This window comes from Xenopus laevis, chromosome 4L, assembly GCF_017654675.1.
Source record: "Xenopus laevis strain J_2021 chromosome 4L, Xenopus_laevis_v10.1, whole genome shotgun sequence".
Taxonomy (NCBI): Eukaryota; Metazoa; Chordata; class Amphibia; order Anura; family Pipidae; genus Xenopus; species Xenopus laevis.
This window is the reverse complement of record NC_054377.1, coordinates 25076055-25101336: the sequence shown is the minus strand read 5'-3', so window position 1 is coordinate 25101336 and position 25282 is coordinate 25076055. Positions and strand designations below refer to the sequence as shown.

General features: G+C 41.6%; 2 protein-coding genes across 2 annotated transcripts in view; one reads left to right on the top strand and one right to left on the bottom strand.

Moving 5' to 3' along the window:
• slc25a45.L (solute carrier family 25 member 45 L homeolog) overlaps positions 1–13594 on the bottom strand; it is a 23603-nt gene extending 10009 nt beyond the window's left edge. Inside the window, exons 1-2 of the mRNA XM_018257580.2 lie at positions 13325–13594; positions 809–855 (exon numbers count right to left, since the gene is read on the bottom strand). Of these exons, the coding sequence (XP_018113069.1) occupies positions 809–845 (37 nt within the window). The 5' untranslated portion in view covers positions 846–855; positions 13325–13594. The remainder of the gene's footprint in view (positions 1–808; positions 856–13324) is intronic.
• The window catches only part of sult1e1.L (sulfotransferase family 1E member 1 L homeolog), a gene marked incomplete at its 5' end in the record, with an annotated part of 25444 nt that extends 162 nt beyond the window's left edge, over positions 1–25282 (top strand). The window contains 9 exon segments of the mRNA NM_001095815.1: positions 6463–6669; positions 9064–9112; positions 9575–9723; positions 11550–11675; positions 14659–14756; positions 16302–16428; positions 16523–16617; positions 22855–23035; positions 25078–25282. Of these exon segments, the coding sequence (NP_001089284.1) occupies positions 9090–9112; positions 9575–9723; positions 11550–11675; positions 14659–14756; positions 16302–16428; positions 16523–16617; positions 22855–23035; positions 25078–25190 (912 nt within the window). The 3' untranslated portion in view covers positions 25191–25282.

The window sequence follows — 25282 nt, the reverse complement described above, 5'->3', positions numbered from 1 at the left end:
TGACTACTTGCACCCAGAAACCAAGACAGTTGTGCGGCAATATCTCTTTTTTTATATAGTTGATATCTGTGATTTTATGATATGGAGCACGTCATTTTAAAAAAAACACAGCCAGCTATGATCCTGTCCAGGATGATATATTAAGTTACAATTTGTTACTTGTTCAGATTTCTCACACCAGCTTTTCATAATTACCAACAGGAAACCACATGGTACAGGTATGGGAGTTTGGGACCCATTATGCAAAATGCTTAGGGCCTAGGGTTTTCTAGATAAGGGGTCTTTCTTTAATTTGCATCTCCATAGCTTAAGTCTAAGTTCGGATCAAGTTCAAGATACGGTCTTCTTATCACAAGGAACAATTATGAATTTTTTTATTAAAATGAAATCTATAGGATATTGCCTTCCTGTAATTCAGAGCTTTCTGAAGCTGGAGCTTTCTGGATAATGGGTTTTTGGATAACGGATCCCATACCTGTACAATAAAATCATCAGTATCAAAATGCAGAGGTAGTGGTTGCCAGGGAGGAAGACTGTCTCAAGGGTCCATGGGCTTTGGTTAAAACTTGGCCCCAAGGACGTTTAGCAGTTGGTCCCTCTCTGCTTCCTACTTGTATACCCCTGCACCAAGTTCTATTGCCAAAACAAGTACACTCATGCTGAAATAGCAAGGATATCTTGGTTATTTTTCTATATCTAATCCCATTCCAGGTGTTTTTACAATGTTTTTTGCACATATATCCGACTGTTATTATATACAGACCATTCCTAGCAGTAAAAAATAATATATTGCGGAATATTCCATTACCTGAAATCCATCCTGCAATGAATTCAGCAACAGGCATCTCTGCAAATCTGGAAAGTAAGAGAATTATATTTAGACTGCACGTTTGAATCGCTATAAGCGCTGGACAAGCTGTTTAATAAGTGCTAAGTTAATAAAACACCAGCTTCAATTTCTTTGTAACTACTACTAATCGGTCAGTGCTATATGGAGCTGTGAAACTTTATGTATCTCTTCTTAATCTGTAAGTAATGCAGTGGCATGAACATATACAATGTGACATTTAGAAATGACACCAGGGCCAGAACTAGGGGAGGCAAGAAGGGGCAACGGTTTGCATCTCCCTGCCCTTCTGTATCACAAAGTGGCAGCCTGCTGAGGAATGCGGTTCCTTCTAGAGTTCAAAGTGAATTCCCTATCTTTGTTGAATACATTGTTCAGCCCTTAGCATGTGCAGTGACTTCATCCTGACTTCACACTGACAAACGTAACACACTGTTTTCATTAGCTTGTTCAGTCTGTGAACCTTGCTATGTCCATGATAGTTTGCTTTGGACGATGAGTCTTAAGTATGATTCCCCCCCCCAGCCCCAAATATTGACATTCCAAATATAAAGCCCACCGTGCATGGTTTTCTTTTTGTATTTAAGTCTTTTCAGTCAAACAAAAAAAAGGACCAAAATCTCTGACAAAAGCAAGTTCAAACAATCGGGAGTGGGCACAATCCTGCATATGCATCATCTCTCACAATCACAGACATTAATAATCCAAAGCACGTGTGCACAAGCAAACTGTGCATAGCCTTGTAGGTGGATTCTGAAGAATCAGAGGTGGGCAGAGGGATTTGGGAAACCAAGGCAGTCCATGCATGTAGCCATAACACTGTATAGACATGTAAGTGGTGCTCTATTTGGTGATTCTGTTGCTCATAGAGAAAATATCTTCTCTTGAAGAAAAGTGTTCGAAGAAGGGGGGATTACCTACAAAATGTTTGCTTTAAAAAAAGCCTTAAAATTACTGCAGGCTGCTGTTCATATGAGTGCCATTTGGAGTATGGTTTATGGGCTTTAGGGATGTAGCGAACCGCCGATAATGTGTTCGCGAACGCCGGCAAAAAATGCGAACAGTTCGCGAACAGTTCGCGAACTTCGAACATCCGAAAATCGTTCGATTCGAACGATCGAAGGATTTTAATCGTTCGATCGAACGATTTTCGTTCGAATCGAACGAAAATCGTTCGATTTTAGCGACCGAATGGTCGAATGGTCGAACGATTTTGACGCGAACGCCTATTGGCGAACGTCGCGCGACGTTCGCGAACTTGCGGCGGACGCGAACAGCCGATGTTCGCGCGAACAAGTTCGCCGCAGAACAGTCCTCGACATCCCTAATGGGCTTCCCATCTGAAGCACAAGGGGCACACACGGAAGGTGAAGAAGGATATTCAGTTGCCAGGCGATGAGTTATTGCTGTCAGTCATTCAATGTGCCACTTTTTTGCAGTACTATTTGTTGGGTCATAACTGGGCACATTAAGTCATGGGACAATGCAAATCAGAATGACTGCAGTTTCTGCATAGATGTTAATTTGTAAACCAGAGTAAAAAGCTAACACTATAGTCAATAAAGACACACATTATAGGGTGCACATGACAGATTGATGATGTATGGTGTCAAGAGGTAATAGCTACCAGATGCAACGTTAAACAAAAACTCACATGCAGTTATAGTGCAACTGTAGTTAAAAATAGATAATCATGGATAATACAATTCAATCATCAGTTGTGTTATAAAGGAGATAAAAAAATGATATATACAAAATATGTTCAGTACATACAGCCAGGTTGGTCTGTTAGGTCTTAATACCTGGAGTACAGAAAAAAATGTAAAGCACGAGAGGAGGTATGTAATATTTCTACATTGCAGCATTTAAAAACTCAGTTATTTGTACCAAAGGTGATTCTATTGATATGATGAATGGAAATTTGTACAATGGTAACCAGAAGATTCAGTTCCACCAGGCACTGAATATGAAGGGAGAGGCTACAGCGGGCCAATCCTTGCTCTAAGATTTTAATTCCAGTTTAAATGACACTACATAAACAAAGGACAATGTTGTCATGAGCTCTGTTTTCCCAGGATTTTCTAAACGGCACACACAATAGATGCCTATCATATTTCATTTGAAAAGAACATTTTTTCTGGACCGAAAACTTGCCATTTCACTGCTGAATACAAGCAGGCGGGGAGGATTGAAATTTAGTAATACTTGCAGTTCCTGTCCAAATTTATGCTTAAAAGACAGAATAAAATAAAGGCATATGCTCAATATATACTCACACTATGGCTGGGAATATATATCATAGCCAAATGCATCCATTGCCTTGAAGTATAATTTCAAATTGTTTATTTTTTTAATTTAGACAGTGATTTCTAGACACTTTCTTATCAAGCCCTACATTGAGACCCAACATTTACCAGGCCCCCTTTTAGCTCATAACAAGGTTAAAACAATATGTAAACCTCATTGTATCAGCCATTCAGTTATCATTCCAAGAATATTTATGATGGTAAATAAGTTTACCCTCAAAGCTTATCCTATTTAGCCTTTAAGTTGGGCTTTCAGGGGGACCTTGGGAAAAACATAAATTTTACCAAATCCCTCCTTAGGGAAAGGCCACACTGGGTGTTTTGGGGAGATTTGGTCGCCTGGCGACTAATCACCTCGTCTTTGTGGCGACCAATCTCCCCAAACGCCTTCCCTCACTCTGCGCCAGCTAAAATGAAAAAAAGCCAGCGCTAATCACACGTGGCGATTCGTTTCCCGAAGTGGCTCTATGCTTTCGATTAGCGCCGGCGTTTTTTCATTTTAGCTGGCGCAGAGTGAGGGAAGGCATTTGAGAAGATTGGTCGCCACAAAGACGAGGCGATTAGTCGCCAGGCGACCAAATTTCTCCAAAACGCCCACTGTGGCCTTTCCCTTACTGTCCTTTAGTCCCACCTAGCAAAGTCACTTGGCCCCCTTAGGAGGGCAATCCCAGCAGTCTAGGAACCACTGTTTTAATTTGACAGAAAATAAAATGGCACTATTATACTTGCATACAAAATGAAATAGCATTATAATAAATAAGGGGTAATTATGGGACTATAGTTTCCCATTAAGCTTAAATTATTAGTACCCATCCCCAACTGAAATTAAATTGTAGACCCCTAACCCCAACTAATGCCCTGTGTTGCTCTTTAAAGGGGGCATAACCATCCCCAAGACTGACTTTATTTCACTCCCTTATTTCACTCAAACTTCAGAAAATCCTCTTTCTAAAGCTGCAGACACATATAGGCACCCAAGGGCCTATGCCTAGGGTGGCAGCTTTTGGTGTGGCTCTTGGGTGCCTATATAACTGAATCAGCGCTATGCAATATGTTGGCACTTTATAAATACATGTTAATAATAACACATTTTTTAAATAAGAAAAAAATCCCACCCAACTACCGCGGGAGGTTTTTTGGAGACAGAGCTGGGGGTGAGGGGCCCATTGTAGTGAAAACCAGAAGTGTCGCTTGGTGGAACTGATTTAAAACCTGTTTGATTATGGTCTGTTTTGTTCAGCCATCTTGATTCTCCAAAGAACCTCTGACCCAGTTTATTGTGTTCTTTGGCTCATTGCATAAACTGGATGTATATTTAAATTCATATACAATCCTTTCTAGAATAGTTGCATTTTTTAAAAATGTGCAAACCAATAGTGAATATTATGTGAAAATTCTTTTAGGGAGTTTTCGTTTTCAGTGTGTGTCTCAAGAGGAAACTTCTGGCAACTTCGGAAAGCTGAAGAAACACATATGTTTTTACAACCGGCGATTCACATTTGGAGGAAGTTAGTCGCCGCAGATTAGGAGATTCGTTGCAGGCAACGAATCGCTCATGCGTTATTGCATTTAACAATTTGTGAACTTATTTATTTTTAACTGGAGTTTGAGTTTCAGCTATACCTCATGGTGTCTCATGTTACCATAAAAGTGATGCAAAGAATGATTGTGGGGACAGATGAGCAATGCTGATTCAGGCAGCAAACCCCCTATATTTATATCTGCATTGCCTGTCAAGCATGTCTCTTGTGTCAATGAACAGAGCCGCCATCAGGGGGGACAAGGGGGTACAAGTGTCCTGGGCCTGAAGGGGGGCCCGGCAGTGCTGCACTTTCGAAAGAGCTGGAGCCCCCTGGACATCCGCGAAGCTGTGCGGCCGTTTCCAAAGTCCCGAACAGCCGAAATGCGGGAGTGTCAAAAAGCAGAAGCCCCGAAAACAGCCGAACCCGAACTCCCAAAGCGGCGAAAGGACCGGAAGCCACGGAAATAGCCGAAGCCAAACTACCGAAGCAGTGAAAACACCCGAAGTCACGAAAACAGCTGAGATTAAAGTCATGAAGCAGCGAAAAGACCCAAAATCATGAATGGAGGCAAAGTTGAAGTCTTGAAGCCATGAGTTCAATTCTAGTGAACACCAATTTGTGGGTTTTTTTCATTATAACTTGTGTGGGTGAAGTCTGTGTGGTCTTTCAACTGTTGTGTGAAGTGGGCGGGATCTGGGGTGGGGCTTGTGGGCTGTAGTGGGCAGGGCCCCAAAAAATTTTCTTGTATGGGGCCCTGGCGGCCCTGTCAATGAACATATCACACCGATGGAAGGTTACAACGTGGTCATCCACAAACTGTACAATGGGCGAATGTAGGCACTAAGATGTACCATAATATGCTGATCTATTTTGAACAACTCATTTTGGTCTAAAACGGGTTAACCATATTAAAATTGTGGTATAAACTCAAAGAGATCAATTCAAATCAGCAATATAGAGTTATTTGTAGATAAAACAGCAAACACTCTCAGTCTTGCTGTACCTAGCATTACCTTATTGGCTTTTCAGTAGGTGATAGGTAAAACACAAAACACACAAGGCCAAGCTTATCTACAAATAAATCTTTATTGATTTTACTTCTGGCCTGGGTTGATCTCTCGGAATGACTGACAACAATTTCAATACAGTTTTCTGCTCTTGGTGAGTATTTGTGAATTTTTTTTCCAGAATTGTTTCCTTTTCTGAACATAATTAAAGCAGGTGTTGTCAACAAGGGCTAGATCAATAGACAACATCAGCCTGTGTTCGGACATTTAAACAGTTCAATGAAAGTGTGTAGCGAGAGATTTCCCACAAATTCAAAACAAAAGTAAATTCATTATACAAAATCAGTTTTTAGTACATGAAAACATGCCTATTGGGAAACTTATTCCTAGGTTATAAGTAAGTGCCCCAATCCGCAGGAAATGTGTTAGGCCATCTTTTTATGTACTAATAAATTATTTTGTATCTTTAATTTACTTTCATTTTAAATTTTTGGGAAATCTCACTACATCCTTTCATGCTGGGGTGGACAGTGAGACTCTTCCTTTTTAATTCACAATGGAATTTTTGAACATACGTAGTTTTGTGCTCACACTTTATCTTCTAATGTGGGCTTCGTGCACCAATTTTCTTTTTTTGTCCATTTAAACAGGTCATCATCTCCATCTCATCTAAGCCTGCCCACCCCATATTGCCCATTCTTTGATTAAGTTTTACTACAGTTTTCTGCCACCTTAGGGATATTTTCCCAGCAGTTCCGAATGTTTTTTTTTTTTTTCAGCAGTGGGACTGACACGAAAGAAAATGAAATGAATGCATTTTTTTTGTTGTACAAAAGCTCAGCAAACTATTGGAAGCCTCTCCTACTTCACACTACCGTTCCACTGATTGGTTGTTCTCTGTTCAGCCAAAGAGGGTTAAATAGAATAGAAAATATTCTACAGTAAGAACAAGGCAACAATTAAAGGAGAGAAAGCAAGAGCACAAGGTACCTATTCCCTTTCTATATGTGTACAATAGTTTATGCATCTATGTTCTAGTGTGTGTGTGTTAAGGGGTCAATGTACATGTGTTTAACTGTGCCTGTGGGTCTGCCAGTTATTGTGTGTGCCTAAGTTCTCTTTACATACACACTTACTACGTGCAGGGCAGGATGCAAAGTGCAAATGCACATTTGCAGGTAGTAAATTGCTGCTGGACTCTGCTCTTCAAAACAGAGCACACAGACCCATGTTTTCTCCATGAATACAGAACTACCAGTGTTGCATTCATGAGGGGAGGACAGGGGGAGTCATATGTGTCCACCCTCTTACTCTACCTTGTGCTCCATTCCTATGGCAGGTTGCACTAAATAACCTTCAAAATTTTGCATTAATAATGACCTCTTAAATGTGAGCTGATTTGCAGGTAGCTCTAACATTAATAACCAGGTCACTACTTTTGTTTCTGTGAGTTTCCTTATACCTTTGGTGCCAATGAATCATTCTGGCCATTCATTTAGAAGCCCATACAAATGTGATTCCCTTCTATGTCAACCCAAAACCTTCATACCCTCAGTCACTAGTTTTTTTTACACCTCCTCTCTTTACCCATTTAAAGTGGTTGGATTATTTTATCTTTTGTTATAAAGGATCTAACCTTTGCTGCTTTGGCGTCCTCTCTCATCATAGGGCTGTAATTCTACTGCATTCTCTGTACCCTTTGTAGTTACACAGTTCACATTCCTCAAAATCTAGACTAGAGTGCGGAACTCAGGGTCACGCTGGCACAGGTATAGACTGGTTTCTTCCAGACATGTTTAATCTTATGCTATTTACTATTTTTAACCAAACCCAAAACCGATTAATATTTGCAAAGAGAGGCTGCACTCTGCAAAAACTCTCATTGGAAAGACCTTAAAATGGCATTGTAGGAAAGACTTTAGACAACAAGCAATTCAACATTCTCATCACATAGGGGAAGCATCCTATGTACCATTGCCCTTACAACCAAAAACTTATTTTTTTTTGCATTGTGAAAGAAAAGCATATTCGCATCAGTCCAATCCTTTGTGTACCTCCCCTGCAGACACAGTGTTGTCCTGTTTGCAGCTATACTGAGCAGATTTCAACTTAAAAATGCATACTTTCATATTTCAGAAATCTGAAGTATGAAATTGAATCTAACAACTATGTTGTAAGATGTTAATGGAATTTGTAATGGGTAATTGCATATAAACAGCATGTTGCAATGTTAATTCCTCTCTTCTTAAATGTATTTATGAGATCATATTGTATGACTACCTAAATGTCATTTTAATTTTTTTTTATGTCTTGTTTAGACTGTTGTGTACATATTGTATCATTTTATTTTCTGCTTCAGTAAAGTAGTAACATAATAGATGAGATAGTTCAACCTTTTCTGCCAAAGTGATATACCTAAATGCTAGCTGATCCAGAGGATAGTAGGAATGAAGCCTCTCCAAATTGCTTTAGTGAGGAAATGCATTTCTTTCTAACTCAAAAATGGTTCAGATGGATCAGACAAAGGCCCAGACTGGAAATCTGTGGGTTCTGGCAAATGCCAGAGGGGCTGCTATAAGGTGACATAGAAAGTCAGTATTTAGTGGGCTGGTGGGGGCTGTTTGTGCCTCTGCGTGGGCTGATTGGGCCTCTGTGTACCTGAAATGCCAGGGCCTATTTTAATTCTCAGTCCGGACCTGATCAGACCAGTCCCTGCATCAACTTTGTAGTAAGAGTCCATTTCAGTAACTTTGTATTTTCTCACTTTTAGAAAAGCCATCCAACCCATGATTTAATTAAATAATTAAATACGCGTTTCATGTTTGGGGTTAGTCATAGGCTATCATAGCTTAAGTGTTAGTAACACGAAATGCGTAAGGCTGTGGACACAAACCATTTCACTTTGATTCAACTGCCTGGTGGAAGATTGCCTTTATTTAGTGTCTGCTCCAAATAATTTTTGGATGTTTATGTATCCCAAATGCATATCTTTACATGTATCAACATTTAGTAGCCCCTATGTGGACTGGCAGGCTACAGCAGGATCTGTTTGGCAGAACCAAAGCCAGGAATTGAAAAATAAGCACCTGCTTTGAGGCTACCGGGAGCAACATGTTGCTCATGAGCCACTGGTTGGGGACCACTGATGTAAAGAATGTTGCATTGACAACCACCATCTGTACACAATTATTAAACCAATTCTGTTAATCCATATTCTTAATCCATGTTCTTTTATGTAATAAAAATAAATACTGTATATATATAAAGACAAAATGTGACTCCTTAGTTAATAATTACCAGATTCCAGATAATAAGTAACTAAGTTTTCTTTAACCTCAATGAATCTCTTTCTAAGCATTCTCTGTATTCTTTGCTGACAGATCCAGATTGTCCGGCATACCTCAAAATGCTAAAATTTGAAGAAAATATGTAAGTCCCGTAGTTTATCTATGCACCTTTTCATGAAAATTCTAAATCCTTTTGCAAAAGTACCTGTGATTTTATCAGCTCAATTGCACATTGCTACACTCTCTACTTGGTCTACAGGCTGCATGCTGGTTCATATTTACTATATAGGCAGTGACAATTCTATCCATAGACCTGCCAGAGGGGGCTACTATGGTGCTGCCCCCAGCACTTGCCTATCCTTTGCCGGAGCACGTCCAGGGGGGCCCTGGACCCTAGATCCCTAGATGTAATTTGCACGTGTTCTCCCATGAATCACAGACTGAGAATGCAAACCTCATTTTAGTTTTAAGGGAATATTATACGAGCATAATGGGGCATTATGTTATTAAAAGGCTTTCCCTGCATTATAATCATTTACTTTGTTATGTTATACAGACTTCAAAGTAAGATTATGGGCAAAAATAAGACATTTTGTTTCCTTAGGATAAAAGATGAAGACATTGAAATGCTTCACAGTGTGGTCTCCTTTCGAGGGGTGCCAATGGCAAAAATGAATGTCGAGAACTGGGAACCGGTGGAGTACTTTCAAGCCAGGCATGATGATGTAGTTCTGGCCACATATCCAAAAGCAGGTAGTAAATTTATACTCCTATACAGGGGCATAACTATAGAGGAAGCAAACCCTGCAGCTGCAGGGGGCACAGGAGGTATATGGGGCTCACGAGGTCCTCGTTTCAATAATTATTGGTAAAACAAGTCAACCTCTAAACAAAAAATTATTTGCTGTGGGACCCAGTAATATCTATTAAGCCACTGCTCCCATACCTCACTGTATAAAAGAAGATACGTTAAGGATGTGTTCCCATGGGCGATTTACACAATATAAATTATGTGTAGCAATGTATCCAACAAAGAGAATATCAATACTGAACATAATCATTGATTATAATAGCACAAGCAAGTCAACACTCAAAAAACTTGATCTTGATCAATCTATAAGAACACAATTATATTTATCATACATGGGGGTTCACCTGAATAACAAACAAGCAGTTAGTAGTGATAATCTGGAATGTGAGCAGTAGCTAGCCAGTGCTGCTGGGAAATATTTGAAATTTATCCTTAGAAATAAAACTAGAGATATCAATCCCAGCAGATGCAGTGGGGGAGGGCAGTAGTAGAGAGGCATGTCAGGTGCACAATTTAATACATTTTCGTAAGCACAAATATATGTTAGTGTGTCAGTCATATGTTTGTGTGCTTTGCCATCTGTCACAGATTGGCTAGGACTAGGGACTAGGGGTGCTTTAGGAAATGGTGGCTCCAGGATTATGATTCAGATTGTGGACCCTGCAACACTCTTCCATTGTATTGTTGTGCCCCTGCAAATACTGAATCCACTGCAATACTATTAAAGACATAATACAAAAGAGTTTAATAAAGTTATGCAAGATGATAAAATGAGTGAACACAATTTGTTCGAATGTTATGGTGGGTGGATGGTGATACGCTCAATTCTGGTGAAACCTGTGTAAATTCACTTTTGCCCTTTTATTAAAGTAACCCTGAACAACTTTCCAGCAAATTAGTTTGTTACAGTCTATTTAGTGCAGTGATCCCCAACCAGTGACTCGCAAGCATCATGTTGCTCACCAACTCTAAAACTAAAGGTGACCATAGACGTAACAATTACGATCTTTCTTGGAAAAGATCTTTCCAAGAAAGATTGTTTGTTTCAATACACATATGTAGAGCTGAATCATCAGATATACAGGTTGAAACCATAGAATTCTACCTGTATCTGACGATTCAGCAGTAACAATGGACGATGTTTGGGTGCCTTCAAAGGCGCCTGATCAAAATTTTCCGTTCAGCCTGATCGATGAGCCGACCGATATCCAAGTCTTCTGCCGATATCAGTCTGCTCTTTTCCCACCATAAACGCACCAAATATCGTACGAAAATTTGTTTCGTAGGATATCTGTGCATCTATGGCCGCCTTAAGGGTAAAGCTTAGTCACACACTCCGTCACCATCCCAATAGACTCCAAGGACCTAGAAACTTAAAAAGTATTGATTGAGCAACATTTTGGATCAATCGCGATTCTCTTCTAAGTATTTCTAAGTATTTTTGGACCCAGTCCCAGATTCCCTGGAGTTACTGGAATTTTGAAGCAGGCCTGATATCCACAAGTTGGTAGTCTGATGGAAAGATCTTAGCTGGGCACAAGCATTTCAATGGTTTTAAAATCAGTTTTAAATATCAGAATGCAGTGTTTGTACCATTTTGCAATGTTACTGTTGACTCTTTAACAATGTAGCAGAAGCCAGATTTCCTCCAGTCAAGGGGTTGGGTTCCTCTTTAATGGCATGGCATAAACATTTTTCTTTTTGTCTGAATTAAAACTTGCAACAGTTTAAACTTTGTAATACATAGCCTATTGATCTTGTTGTTTAGGAACCACCTGGGTAAGTGAGATTCTGGATATGATTTACAATGGTGGAGATCTAGAGAAATGCCAACGTGACACCATATATAACCGTGTTCCATATATGGAGATCCGGATTCCCGGAATGCCTTCAGGTAATTAAAATATATCAAAAATAAGGCCAATGTGAATGGATATTATAGGACAAGGAAAGTTAGTTTTTTACTGCATATCCAACAAGTCTGACTTGAGCTGGGTATGTCAGGGTAAATAAGGAAAGATGCTGGAGGCACGTCATGCCAGAAACTACCCTGGGTCAGTGAGTTTTTCATAAAAGAGGAGAGCCAGCCAAGGGAAAGAGATAATAAAGTTACTGTGGGGTCTAACAATTTGATCCCCACAGTGACTTCAGCTTTCCTTGTTCTTAAGGCTACAGACAGATGGTGCTAATACTCAGCCTGCATATAAACGCAGGCTGAGAATCAGTCAATCCCAGGGACTCTGCTTCCTCTTGCACACCGAGCCAATTTCAGCATGGAGATTTGGAAGTATGCATATTTCCACTGAAATCGTCTCCATGTATCTGCATCCAGCAGCCTACTAATTGATCCAAAGCATCTAGTGAAAGACAGTGGAAACTTACACAACATGCATCTGTTATCCACTATCTAACTGGTGTCTTACAGCCTTTTTTAAATTTACACCATAGCTACACAGCAGCTTGTTTATATGAACTATAGTAGTGTTTCTGAAGCAAACACATCAGCTTTACCAGTGCAGGTAGGGTTGCCACCTGGCCGTTATTTTACTGGCCTGGCCAGTAAAAATGATGCTTGATGCCAATGTTATTAATAGGAAAAAACGGCAAGAATATAGGAAGGCCGGTATTTTTTCAGAAAAGGTGGTAACCTTAAGTGCAGGGCAACAGTACATGATATTTTCATTACTTTAAAACACTTTTTGGTGTTACTGTTCCTTTAAATACAAAAAGAAAAATGTGCATGGTGAGAGGCAATGGTATACTAGGGACATTACGTCAAACAAGATAGAGAAACATAAAGGGTTAGGATGCACTCATGGTAAATAACTTGACAGTTTTATTTACAATTCCCCCTGAACATTGGGTAACATAAATGCTGTGCCAGTTTCATTTATTGTGTTCCCAGAAAACAATATTCGATAAATGCAATACCAATTACATCTAGTTTCTTTTTAAAAAAAAACACCCCCCCCCCGCCAGTGGTACTCTACACGCACTGGGAGGGAACACAGCCATGTGCTGTCACTCACATGCGCTTATCGCGCATGTGCTGTCACGTGCATGCAAATGCGAGTGACCGGACATGGCTGCTCGCACCAGGAGCTCCCTCCTGGTGTGGGTAGTGTATCGCTGGCAGGGGGAATTTTTTAAAAAAAGACTACAGTTATCCCCAACTGGAATGCGGTCTCTATTAGCCCGCACCTTTGGTTGGGGATAACATTTTTACCCAACAGGTGCCCTTTAATTCCATAACCAACGAATAAATGCATTACAAACTCCATGTATAATACATACAACACACACAGCAAGATAAATGTTTGTTTTGATGCTTATAATCAAAAACAAACATGCTTATCAGAACCAAAGTTTAATTCACAGATACTGCGCGTCTAGAGAAAAGCACATAGGAACTGTAAGAGCTGTCTAATGGTATTGTTTATAGGGGCATTTCATAAAAAGGATATTTGTTTGCTTAAGGCAATTCTTTGCTGCAATTCTTTATGGAACTAAAAGTTTGGGTGAAAGTGAAAGCTAATGGATTACCTCCAGTGTCGGCAGCAGCAGAAACTTCGTAAACAGGAATTCCAGCACTCTCTCACATGTCATTTACTGCTGCTGTTTAAGCCTTGTTACAGCCATGCAGGAATTGGATTGGCTGGAGAGTGGTTCAAAGTTTACCCTCAAGCCAATCCAATTCCAGTAATACTGGAATTTAACCAAAACCAGCAGCGTGAGAAGCTTTTAGGTGTCAAAGAAAATGCCTGCATGCAGGGACAGGTCATAACAAGACATATACCACCCCTCACTCCCACTTACAAGGTTTTGCATTATAAATTCAGCAAGGGATAGCGAGAAGGGTATTTACTGCTTTTTTTTTCCCTCCGTTTTTTTTCTTAAAGGAAAACTATAAGGGCAGAGACACACGGTCAGATTCAGGGAGATTAGTCACCTTCTTCGGGGGCGCCAAATGTCCCAGAACTGCCTTCCCCTGTCTTCCTGGCGGCTAGAATGAAAATTGCTGGCGGGATGGCACTCGGAGCACTTAGTTTTCCGAAGTTGCGAGAGGTTTCCTCATGAGGCAACTTGGGGCGACTTCAGAAAACAAATCGCTCCGAGTGCTATCCCGTCAGCGATCTTCATTCTAGCGGGAAGGGCAGGGGGAGGCAGTTCGGGGAGATTAGTCGCCCCCCAAGTAGAGAAGATTTGTCGCCGGGGCGACTAATCTCCCTGTGAATCTGACTGTGTGTCTCTGCCCTTACCCACGAACATTGCAATTCTCTATTAACATATATTGAATAAAACTGCTAATGTGTAAAACCCTGCTTCATGTAATTAAACCATTTTCATAATAATAAACTTTTTTAGTAGTATGTGCCATTGGGTAATCATAAATAGAAAATTGCAATTTTAAAAATAGGATTCACGATGCACACAAGTAAATCAAACTATTGCCAAAATAGATTTTCTAGTGGAACTACCTGGTTTATATATATATAAATAAGGGTATCCCATTTTTTGCTTTTATCAAAATCAAACAAACCATACACGTTAGGTCACATGAGCCAATTAACAGACAGAGTTTGCTTCCAAACTTCCTGTTACAGTTAGCGCTGTATTATTCGGTCGGCCCACACATCACTACATGCTACCACTGACCTCTGATCACAACTTGTACACATTGTTTTGATTGATTTCCTAATCTATTTAAATTACTTATTTGTTGGGCAATGCCTTAGCCGTATGCAACATCTGAACAAGAATGAGCTCACAGGTCAGCTTTATGGGCATCTCCATACAAAAACAGTTTTTTGCATTAAGAAATTCTAAGCACAGATCCAATGTTGTTCATTAAGAATGTGATTGTTTTGCTCCACCAGGTGTAGATCAACTGGAGCTCTTAGCTTCTCCGAGGCTGATTAAGACACATCTTCCCATCCAGCTGATGCCAGAGTCTTTCTGGGAGAAAAAATGCAAGGTAGCTGCAAACATAGATATCAGGCCTAGACTGGCAATCTTTGGGTTCTGGCAAATGCCAAAGGGGCTGCTGTAAGATGCCATAGACAGCCACTATTTAGTGGGCTGGTGGGGGCTGTTTGGGCCTCGTGGGCTCCTGGGCCCCATTACAGCCGCAGGGTCTGCTTCCTCTGTAGTTACCTGGTGGGGAGTGCTATTTCTTGCAGGCAACAAATCACCCCATGTGCCATCACCCAAGTTTGTAATGCAAGAATACTATACTAGACTGATGTCTCACAGTTTTCACCCTATGTGCCCCTTACCTAATGCCCCATAATGCCACTGGCACCAGAGTCAGTCTTTCTTGCCCCACTAAGTGACCCTGCAAGCAGCAACCAGCTGACCAGTGGCGTAACTATGGAGAAAGAACAGGGTCGGACTGGGGGGCCCGGGGGCCCATCGGGACTGCTGTCCAGGGGCCCCCCTCCGGCCCCCCGCCCCCCTACTAAAATGCGTCGGCCCAGCAGCAGCGCGTTCGGCGCGCATGCGCGATTGGAAATATCTAGAGAAGGGTTCTGGCCCGGTGGGGGCCCACCGGGTTTTTTCCCGGTTTCCCGCCGGGCCAGTCCGACACTGAGAAAGAAGAAGACCCCAGGCTGCAGGGTCAGCTTCTTCAATAGCTATCCTTGTTGTATCATTAAAGGTTAACTTTTGGTATGTTATAGAATGGCCAATTCTAAGCAACTTTCCAATTGGTCTTCATTATTTTATTTTATTATTTTATAGTTTATGAATTATTGGCCTTCTTCTCCTGACTTTTTCTAGATTTCAAAAGGGTGTCACTGACCCCCTCTCAAAAGCTACACATTTATTGTTATTGCTACTTTTTATTACTAATCTTTCTGTTCCGACCCTCCCCTATTAATATTTGCATATTCTCATTCAAAGCAATGCATGGTTGCTAGGGTAATTTGGACACTAGCAACCAGATTGCTGACACTGCAAACTGGAGAGCTGCTGAATAAAAAGCTAAATAACTCAAAAACTGCAAGTAATAAAAAATGAAAACCAATTGCAAATTGTCTCAGAATATCGGTCCCTACATCATACTAAACGTTAACTCAAAGGTGAACAACCCCGTTAAAGCTGTCAGTATGGTTTCTTCCAAATGGGGAGCAGGCTGTGTAAACCTAAGCTGGTAGGACAAACTTTGCAGGAGGTTGTGCTTAAGAAAAAATGTCATATTATTTCTTTATTATGTGGACTTTTAATCTCCTACTTGTCTAACCAACAGGTGCGCTCCGCCAATGAGGCGAGCTGGGACGCTCGCCTCAGGCGGCAGCGCCAGATAAGTTTCCAGGGGCGGCAAAAAGCTGCTCCTGTCACTTTAAAGAGCCGAATTTCCGGTTTTGAAACTGGAAATTCGGCTTTACTAGTGCGAGAGAGCACAGTTGCGCTCTCCGCACTAGTGTTCCTTCGAGGAGAGGGGCGGCATTTAAGGAGCCGCCTGAGGCGGCGTCTTCATTAGAATCAGCGCTGCTAACCAATATCATTTCTTTCTTCCCAGGTTATTTATGTTGCTCGAAATGCCAAGGATGTGGCTGTCTCCTATTTCTTTTTCCACCAGATGGTCAAGGCCTTGCCAGATCCTGGGCCCTGGGACAAATTCTTAGCTGATTACATGAATGGGACAGGTAGGATCAGGAAATGACCCTCTAAAAGCAATAACAAGACTTCATCCGATGCATTAGGCAACATGCACTAACCGTGCTTCATATTTTATAATAGTGTCCTACGGTTCCTGGTACGATCACGTTAAAGGCTGGTGGGAAAAAAGAAAACAGTATGGAATCCTGTATTTATTTTATGAAGATTTAAAAGAGGTAACCACAACTAGTTGACTTCAGAATTAATGCACGTTGTAGTACATAGTAACTGCTGCAGAAAATAATTATCATACATATTTGAATAGGAGAGTACAGATAGCAAATCTGCTTACCCTATAAATGCCTTTCTATACCATATAGACTTTTGCTAAGTAACGAGAGAAGCAGTGACCTTTGGTAAACACATGTGGCTTTTATGATGCTGATTCTCACACAGCTTAAAGGAACAGTAACATCAAAAAATGAAAGCGTTTTAAAGTAATAAAAATATAATGCAGTGTTGCCCTGCACTGGTAAAACAGCTTGATAACAAAAAGCTTCTTTTGCATCAGAAACACTTCTATTGTTTATATAAATAGGATGCTGAGATTGGGTGCCTAGGGTGGCACCAGAAAATACAGCCTTTCCTTAAATCTGAAGTGTCATAGATCAGTATGAGACCGTTTACATTTAAAGGTGACTTGTCACCCTAAGAAATAATTCCAAATTCTTTTCTGTCATGTTAGTTGAGCAAAATAAACTTTAAAAATCAAATGTTTTGCTTGGCGTCAACATTGATTAGCGATATCGGCCTATAAGAGGCACAATTTAATGGGTCTTTGTCTGGTTTTAGAATTAAGGTTATCAATGTTTCACTCATGGATACTGGCAGGTCCGCCCCCTCTAGTACGTTGTTAAATAAAGAGGTCAACAATGGAGTTAAATACTTAATATGCTTAATATAAAAGTCTGTTGGAAGACCATCAAGGCCTGTTTTTTTTCTGGGGGTAAGTGAGGAGAGAGCCTCTACTAGTTCTGTTTCTGTGATGAGGGCGTCCAGACAGTCTCTGTCTAAAGGGTCTAAGTGGGGGGATTGGAATCTCTTCCAAGTAGTCCTCCAGTTGCTGTTGTATAAGGGTCATCGTAGAAGTATATAGGGAGGAGTAATATTGCATCAACACATGGTTAATTCCTATGGGGTCAGTTATTATAGTGTTCACATTGTTTTGGATCGCTGGTATGGATGTTTGGGGAGATAATTCTCCAGATAGCAGTGCCAGGAGTTTGCCATTTTTATCTCCTGTGGCTAGGGTATTGGTTGTTTGGCGAAGCAGGGTTTTTTTAACCTGTATGACTCGAACTGTCTGCAAAGCAGTCTGGTTCGAGAGAGCCATGTTTGTCTCGTTTGTGGGGATGGGTGTTGAGTAAACTGTTGTTCGGTTAGGATAACTTCTTTCTCCAGATCAGTGATTTCTTATTGAGTTCGCTTGTTGAATGCTTTAATTTGGTTTTTGTATTGCCCTCTGACAAAGGGCTCAGGGAGTCCCAGACTATTTGGGGTGAAGCTGTGTTGTTGTTTATCTCAATGAAGTTACTTTGATCTTTATCAATCGGTTCTGTGATCACGCCCTGATGCAACCAAAAACTGTTCAGTTTCCAGATTTTGTCCGTTGGGGGTAAACCAGTTTTCAAGGTTATGGAGAGTGGTGAGTAGACCGATATCCCGCCTGGCAAGATATCTACTGTTGAGGTCTGAGATAGTATTGCTGGGGTGCTTAAGCTAGGTCTATCCTGGACATAGTGTTATGAGTTGCTGAGAAACAGGTACATTTTTTGTCCTTGGGATGTTTTCTCTCCATAAATCTGCAAAATTAAAAGGGAGGTCTGGAGGATGGATAGAGTCTATCCATTGAGTCCATTACTACTGCGTTAAAGTCTTCCATCATAATAGTGGGGGCCAGGGGGTGGGTAGCAATTTTGCTCATTATTGTGGACAACAGCGTCACATCAAAGGGGGGCAGGAGGTACATATTGACCAAGATGTAAGTTCCTCCGTTTGCTGTGCAGTGCATAATAATAAAGCATCCTTCCGAGTCCGTAATGAGTGCCTTAAGAGGGAAAGAGCAGTTTTTTGACACCAGTATTGATACTCCTAGGTTGAGTAGGTGGAATGGTAAGAAGCTGCTATCCACGGTCTCCTGAGAGCAAGCAATTTGTTCCCATCTAGGTGGGTTTCTTGAAGCATAGTGATGTGAGGTTTTACCGGCTGAAATGTTTTGAATAAAAGGGGCGATCCATGGGCTGCTGCCGCCTGAGGAAGCAACCCCGATGCCGCCTCCCGCTCCGTGCTTAAAAGTTTAGCGTTGGAGCGGGTCAAAAGGTGCGACATCGCTAGTGTAATGAGCGCGTACTGCGCTTTCTGCACTAGCAGAGCCGAATTTCCGGTTTAAAAACAGGAAATTCTGCTCTTAAAGTTACAGGAGGCGGCTTTTTGCTGCCCCTTGTAACTGGCTGTTCCCTGCCGCCTGAGGCAAGGTGCTCACCTTGCCTCATGGCAGGAACGGCCCTGATGACAGTAATCTTATTTCAGCCATGATCAGCGGGTGGGGGGTAGTATTGGCTAAGGAGGAGAACTGGGGGAAAAAGTAGCCAGGAAAGAAGTAGAATATCCAAAGGTTTTGTGATGCCCATCCCTCCCTACCTGCTGTGCCCCAACTTTAGCAGGTCTTAATCCCAAAACATAAAACATTGTGAGAGGGGGTATAACTAAGGGTACAGTTCCTTAGGTTAATATCTTACCAACTGTAGGTAGTAGTCCTTATCTGTTTCAGTTGGTTCCAACTTTTCCGGGGGGTTCCGGGATTGTGTAGATTCTGTAGCCCTTGAAATCAGATTTGATACATCGGCTCATTCTGGTGTTGGTGATCTGTGCCCCCTAGGTGAGCGCTGTGGCTGGGGGGAGGTCGCAACAGATTCTATCCATTGGAGTGCATCGGCTGGTGCGTTGAAAAAATATTGTCACGGCCAGCACCCAATACCAGAACAAGTGCCAAGTACCCTGGTCTCGGCTCGGCTTCACCAGTAGTGTGACCACCGTTGGGCTTCGGGAGGAGCCCTCAGCTTACTTGGGTGCCACCTGGACTTAACGAGGGGTACAAGGCGAGATGTTCTGGCAGGCAAAGGGGCACGGCTGATAGCAGAGTCTTTTAGGCCGAAGGTCACGGTACAAAAGGACTAGGCAAGCGGATGGTCAGACCGGCTGGGTCGAGGCAGGCGGATAACAGAATCGTCAGGCAGGCAAGGGTCAAAACCGGGTATCAATCATACTGACGGGATCAGGCAAGAGAGTGGTCAAGGGTCAAGATTCAGAGTTCATAATAGTCAGGATACAGGCAGGGTCACAACAGGAGATCAATTTAGCAAGAACAAATGCACAAAGGCTCAGAGGCACCAGGAAAACATGTCCTATCACGGGCAAAGAATTCAATGAAATGGCCCTTTAAGTACCCAGAATGCTTCTCGCCATTGCGCGCTGATGTCACACGTCAGCGCGCCTGCGCCTATAAAAATAGCAGAGGCGCGCCACGCGCCTCCTTAGTTCACGGCGTATTAGGGAGAAAAGACCGGCGCAGCGGGCGTCCCCACCGACGTGTGACGTCAGCACGCCTGCGCCTATAAAAATAGCAGAGGCGCGCCACGCGCCTCCTTAGTTCATGGCGTATTAGGGAGAAAAGACCGGCGCAGCGGGCATCCCCACCGAGAGTGCGGCGGGCGTCCCCGCCGGCCCGCTAGACCACCAGGGTATGTCATTTTTATTACAAATATGCTCTGTCATCTTTTATTACCCGTAGGCGGGCAGGGAATATCATAGAGTATTTGAAGTGTAGTTTATGAAGCTTTTCCTTAACAGTGTTGAGTTTGATCCTCTGGTTACGTACTGCAATAGAGAAATCTAGGAAAATAGAGACTTTATAGTTTTCATATTGTAACGGACCTATCATCCTTGCATCGCTATCCTTATAGTTAAGTAGACGGGCGATGAGTGGTCTCGGAGGTGCCCGTGGTGGTGGGGGTTGCTAGGGACCCTATGGGCCAATTCAATAATGAAACACGTGGAGAATATGTCCTTTTCAAATGTTTGCAAAGGCCAGTGTTCTAGAAAACCCTCCACATGTTTGCCTTCAGCACTTTCTGGAATGCCAATAATGCGAATGTTATTTCGCCTTAGGCGGTTTTCCAGGTCATCAGACTTTGATTGTAATTCATAGTCCTCCATAGCATTGTGCAGAAGCTGTGTACTATCTTCTAAATCTGAGATTCGTCTCTCAGTTTCTTTAGCACGTTCTCTCAGTTTCTGCCTATCTTGTTTGATTATGTTAAAATCTGTTTTTAGCTCGTCTAGTTTGTTTAAAACTGAGGCGTGATTAGTTCCTATCAACGTTGCAATTTCCCCTAACGTGGGTTCTGCAGGTGGCAGTTCAGGGGAGGAAGGGGAGACATTTTGTTCCTTGTCAGCCGTGGGGTCTATAGAAGCATTAGGTATGGAGTCGGCTGGGACAGTTCTGGCATACTTGCTTAAAGTTAGTTCAGTGGAAGCGCTTACCGATTGACGCAGTTCTTCCTCCATGCCGTCTGTTCTTAGGGAGCGTGCTGATCTGCCATCTTGTGAAGCCGCATGGTGATGTTCGGCAGGTCGGGTTTTGGGCCTTTGGTCCTCCCCATTGCAGCGGGTTGTTGGTACCGGAGTGATCCACGGGAGGTACTGCGCCTAGTAGAAGCCAGTTTGAGCTGTTTTGGGCCGTAGCAGGTTGTTTACAGGGTTATGTGTCCCGGAGTTGCGTCCTACATCTAGCGGTTCAGCAAGTGTATTTTTGTAGTTGCAATATTGGTGTGTAGGCAGCCATCTCAGGGCTTTTTGTCTGGTCTTGTGCTTTCAGAAAGAGCCAGCACTTTAGGATGGAACTGCTTTCTGGCAGTCTGTTGTTTATCCTGCTCAATGTAACTGAATGTGACCTGAATTTTACTATTGAGTGCTGTTCTTAGATCTACCAGGAAGCTGTTATCTTGTGTTAAGGTGGCCATACACAGAGAGATCTGCTCGTTTGGCGATGTTGACATTCGAGTGGATCTCTTCCCAATATGCACACATTGAGGTATTTTACTGGCCTAGTTGCAAAAAAACGATGGTTGATCCCAATGTTATTAATAGGGAAAAAAAGATAAATATTTAGGAAGACCGGTATTTCTTCCCAGAAAAGGTGGCAACCCTATCGGTCAGATCGCAGGACCGCATCAATTAACAGATGCAGAATTATTTCTTAGGGCCAGATATCTGGTTACCTTCCCATTGTTCTGTTGATGGGCTGCTGGGGGGTAAGGGAGGGAGGGGGGTGATATCACTCCAACTTGCAGTACAGCAGTAAAGAGTGACTGAAGTTTATCAGAGCAGAAGTCACATGACTGGGGGCAGCTGGGAAACTAACAATATGTCTAGAAATACCAATCAAACTATTATTTTACAAATATAATACTCATTACCATTTTAGTCTCAGCTTGGTTCAATAGTCAGATAACATAACATAACTTTTACTCTCTAATTCAGTAGATTATAGAATGTGGACTTCAGGCATTGTATCAATCACTTAAGTGTCAAAACCTTGCATTTTATAGTTAGTTAAAAAATGTATAATCTACTGGTTTTGATTTATGACTAAAGCTGGCCATGTAAAGATTTTTAAAAGGTCTTTTTGTTATTGTGAGACCAAGATTATCTTGAAACGATCATTTAAATATATGATTTGCCCGTCAACTAAAAAGACCATTTCAATCGATATTGTCTAGTTGAATCCGGGAAAACTGAGGGGAGCTGCCTGCTTGGCCCTGCAAACATAGATACATTTCACTGTGACCGATGAAAATTTTTTAACCTGCCCGATCAATTTTCAGACAGACGTCGGATGAAAAATCGTTAGATGCACAATCGTTTGATTCCCAATAACCTCACGATAATTTGACGGATTGGTTGGATTGTACTACAATCGGTCGTTCACCAAAGAAAAATCTTTGCATCTATGGGGACCTTAACACATACAAAACCCCATGTTTGTGGTTTCATAGTTGGGGTTGGCATCGGGCATCCAAAGGGGAAACTGTAATGCTGACTCTGTCTCTAGATCTTGTTGGGTTGCTCTATCTTCTTACACTAAAGTAGTTATGACACTGTTGACTTTCATGCTCTCAAGCAATACATGGAGCCATGTGCATTTCCCATTCATTAGAGAGTGATGTGTGTTTTGAAGTTGTCCCTCAATAGTTGAATGAACTCTTATTAACAATTGTCATTTAGTAAAGTAGCAATATTTACAGACTATGTTTTTCTATGTTTGCTCATACTCTATCCAATGCATTCAATACCCTTTTGCTATCTCATATCTTCTGGATTAATGTTCAGTAATAAATCATGTCATTCTATAGGATCCAAAGAGAGAAATAAAGAAAATACTGCACTATTTAGAGAAGGAGTTGAGTGATGAAGTTCTGGAGAAGATTGTTCACCACACTTCATTCCAAGTAATGAGCAAGAACGACATGGCAAATTATAAAACCATTCCAAATGATATTTTGAACCAGACCAACACTGCCTTCATGAGAAAGGGTAAAACAAATACCTTTATTGAGTTAACCAAATAACTAAGCTCCCATTACAAAAGTGTACTCTTCAAACGAATGAATAGTTAATTAAAATATATTCTATTCACAGCCTTTTAAAACAGGGGCTCCCAATTAAACAAACCTGATCATGTCATGTAAGCCATTTAATTTTGTTTTACCGTGAAATGTCAAATTTATTCAAATGTAGACGTTTTAAGTGATGCAACAACAACTTCTTTGCCATAATTGTGAAAAAATGGACCTTGCCTTTGGGGAACCTGTTCAGATTCAGGGGAATAGCCTATCATGATGGGAGTGCAGAGTGAGCTCCAAAATCTGTTAATTCTTGGGAAATCTGAAGGAAGCTGACATATGTGCCACCATCTGATATCTTTTCACCCTTTACATGTCAATTACAGTAGTGCAGTGATCCCTAACCAGTGGCTTGCTAGCAACATGTTGCTCACCACCTTGGAAATTGCTCCCAGTGGCCTCAAGCAGGTGCTTATTTTTGAATTCCAGGCTTGGAGGCAACTTTTGGTTGCATAAAAAACAGGTGTACTGCCAAATACCCAAATCACAGCTCTTATTTGGTATCCCCAGGGACTGTTTAATTTTAATGTGGTTCATGGGTAAAAAAAAGTTTGGGGACCCCTGCAGTAGTGGATACAGAGACATTTTACTTTGTATTCACAGAACTGCTATTCACCAGAATTTTGTAAATCTGTCCACACATGGGCAGAAACTGGTGTACAGGTGAAACTGGTGGGTCAAAGCCAGTGTCGGACTGGCCCACTGGGATACTAGGAAAACTCCTGTGGGCCCAGGTGTCAGTGGGATCTCTTGCCTCTAACCATTTGGTCTATTTCATGGTCATTCCCTATTTATTTATGGCAAAAAAGAGGCTTAATCAGTAACGTAACTTGGTGGGGGCAGGCCCTGGTGCGGGCCGTGCAGACGGGCCCTCCCCCACCCTCGTGTGCCAGATTTTTCTCTGCCGCTGCAGCTGACTCCAGCCGGCTGCAGCGTGTGTGATCTGCCGGGGGGCCCTGCGGGGGTGCGGGCCCTGGCCCATTTGCACCCCCTGCTCCCCCGGTAGTTACGCCCCTGGGCTTAATAATGGAAGAATAGACTATAGTATGTAGAGAAAAAAGACAAGGAGAATAAAGAGGTTGAGTGAGGAGAGGAGGAATAATAGTTTGGAAAGTGGGCCCACAGTCTAAGGTTTTATGGTGGGCCCCTGGCATCCCAGTCCAAAACTGGTCAAAGCTGCAGTTCATATACAACCTAGCCACTGAGCAGTTTATGGTGAACAAGCAGATTTCAATGCATAGTGCAGCCATGAAGACTTTCAGATTATCTGATGACATGTTACATGATACAATAGGAGGAATCAGCAGACCTGATAGACCAGCTGTAATTACAGGATCACAATACAGGCTGTCAAACTGCCTCTTGATGTGTCCCTGTATGGAGCAAAATTTAAGGCAGTTCAGAGTGATATAACCACTAATGGATTAATAAGTGTTTTTATATTTTAGTTATCTTAGAATAATGTGTACTTCTGTAGGGAATATGATCATAAAGGGAAACTAGATTAATCAAAAACTATACAATCCACTTATTTAATAATGTGCATGTAATAGTTGCATATTTTATTATGCATACGTAAAACACTGCATATTTTTTTGGGATTGAGGAATGGTTTGAGCAAATATAAACTAGACCTGGCATAATGTGAGAGGGTTATGATCTAGAGCAGAGAAGCCCTGACTAGTGCATACATTTACAACTGTGACAATACTTATATTTCTGACTAGTTTGAGGGATGACAGTTATACATATTGGAAGGCCGGTATCTGTTTCCAGAAAATGTGGCAACTCTCTTGATGCTGTAAGGTGACTTCTAGTTATGTCACTAATGTTTAGCTTATCAAAAGAGCCAGTCTTGCAGAGTGAAGCTAAAACCCTTGCATTTCCATTTAGTTATATGTGATTTCTTATATATTAGTGGCTAAAAAACATTTTTTTGTTTGTGTGTCTCAGGAGAAGCTGGAGATTGGAAGAATCATTTCACTGTAGCTCAGAATGAAGCGTTTGATAATCAGTACCAGGAACAGATGTTGGGGACAAGTCTACATTTTAGAACTGCGATCTGAGGCCTATAGAAATAAGTCTAACTCATCTATGTTTTTTATGCTCTGAATCTATGAAACTTGTTTGAATAAAATAAAAAATGTAGTTGATTAAA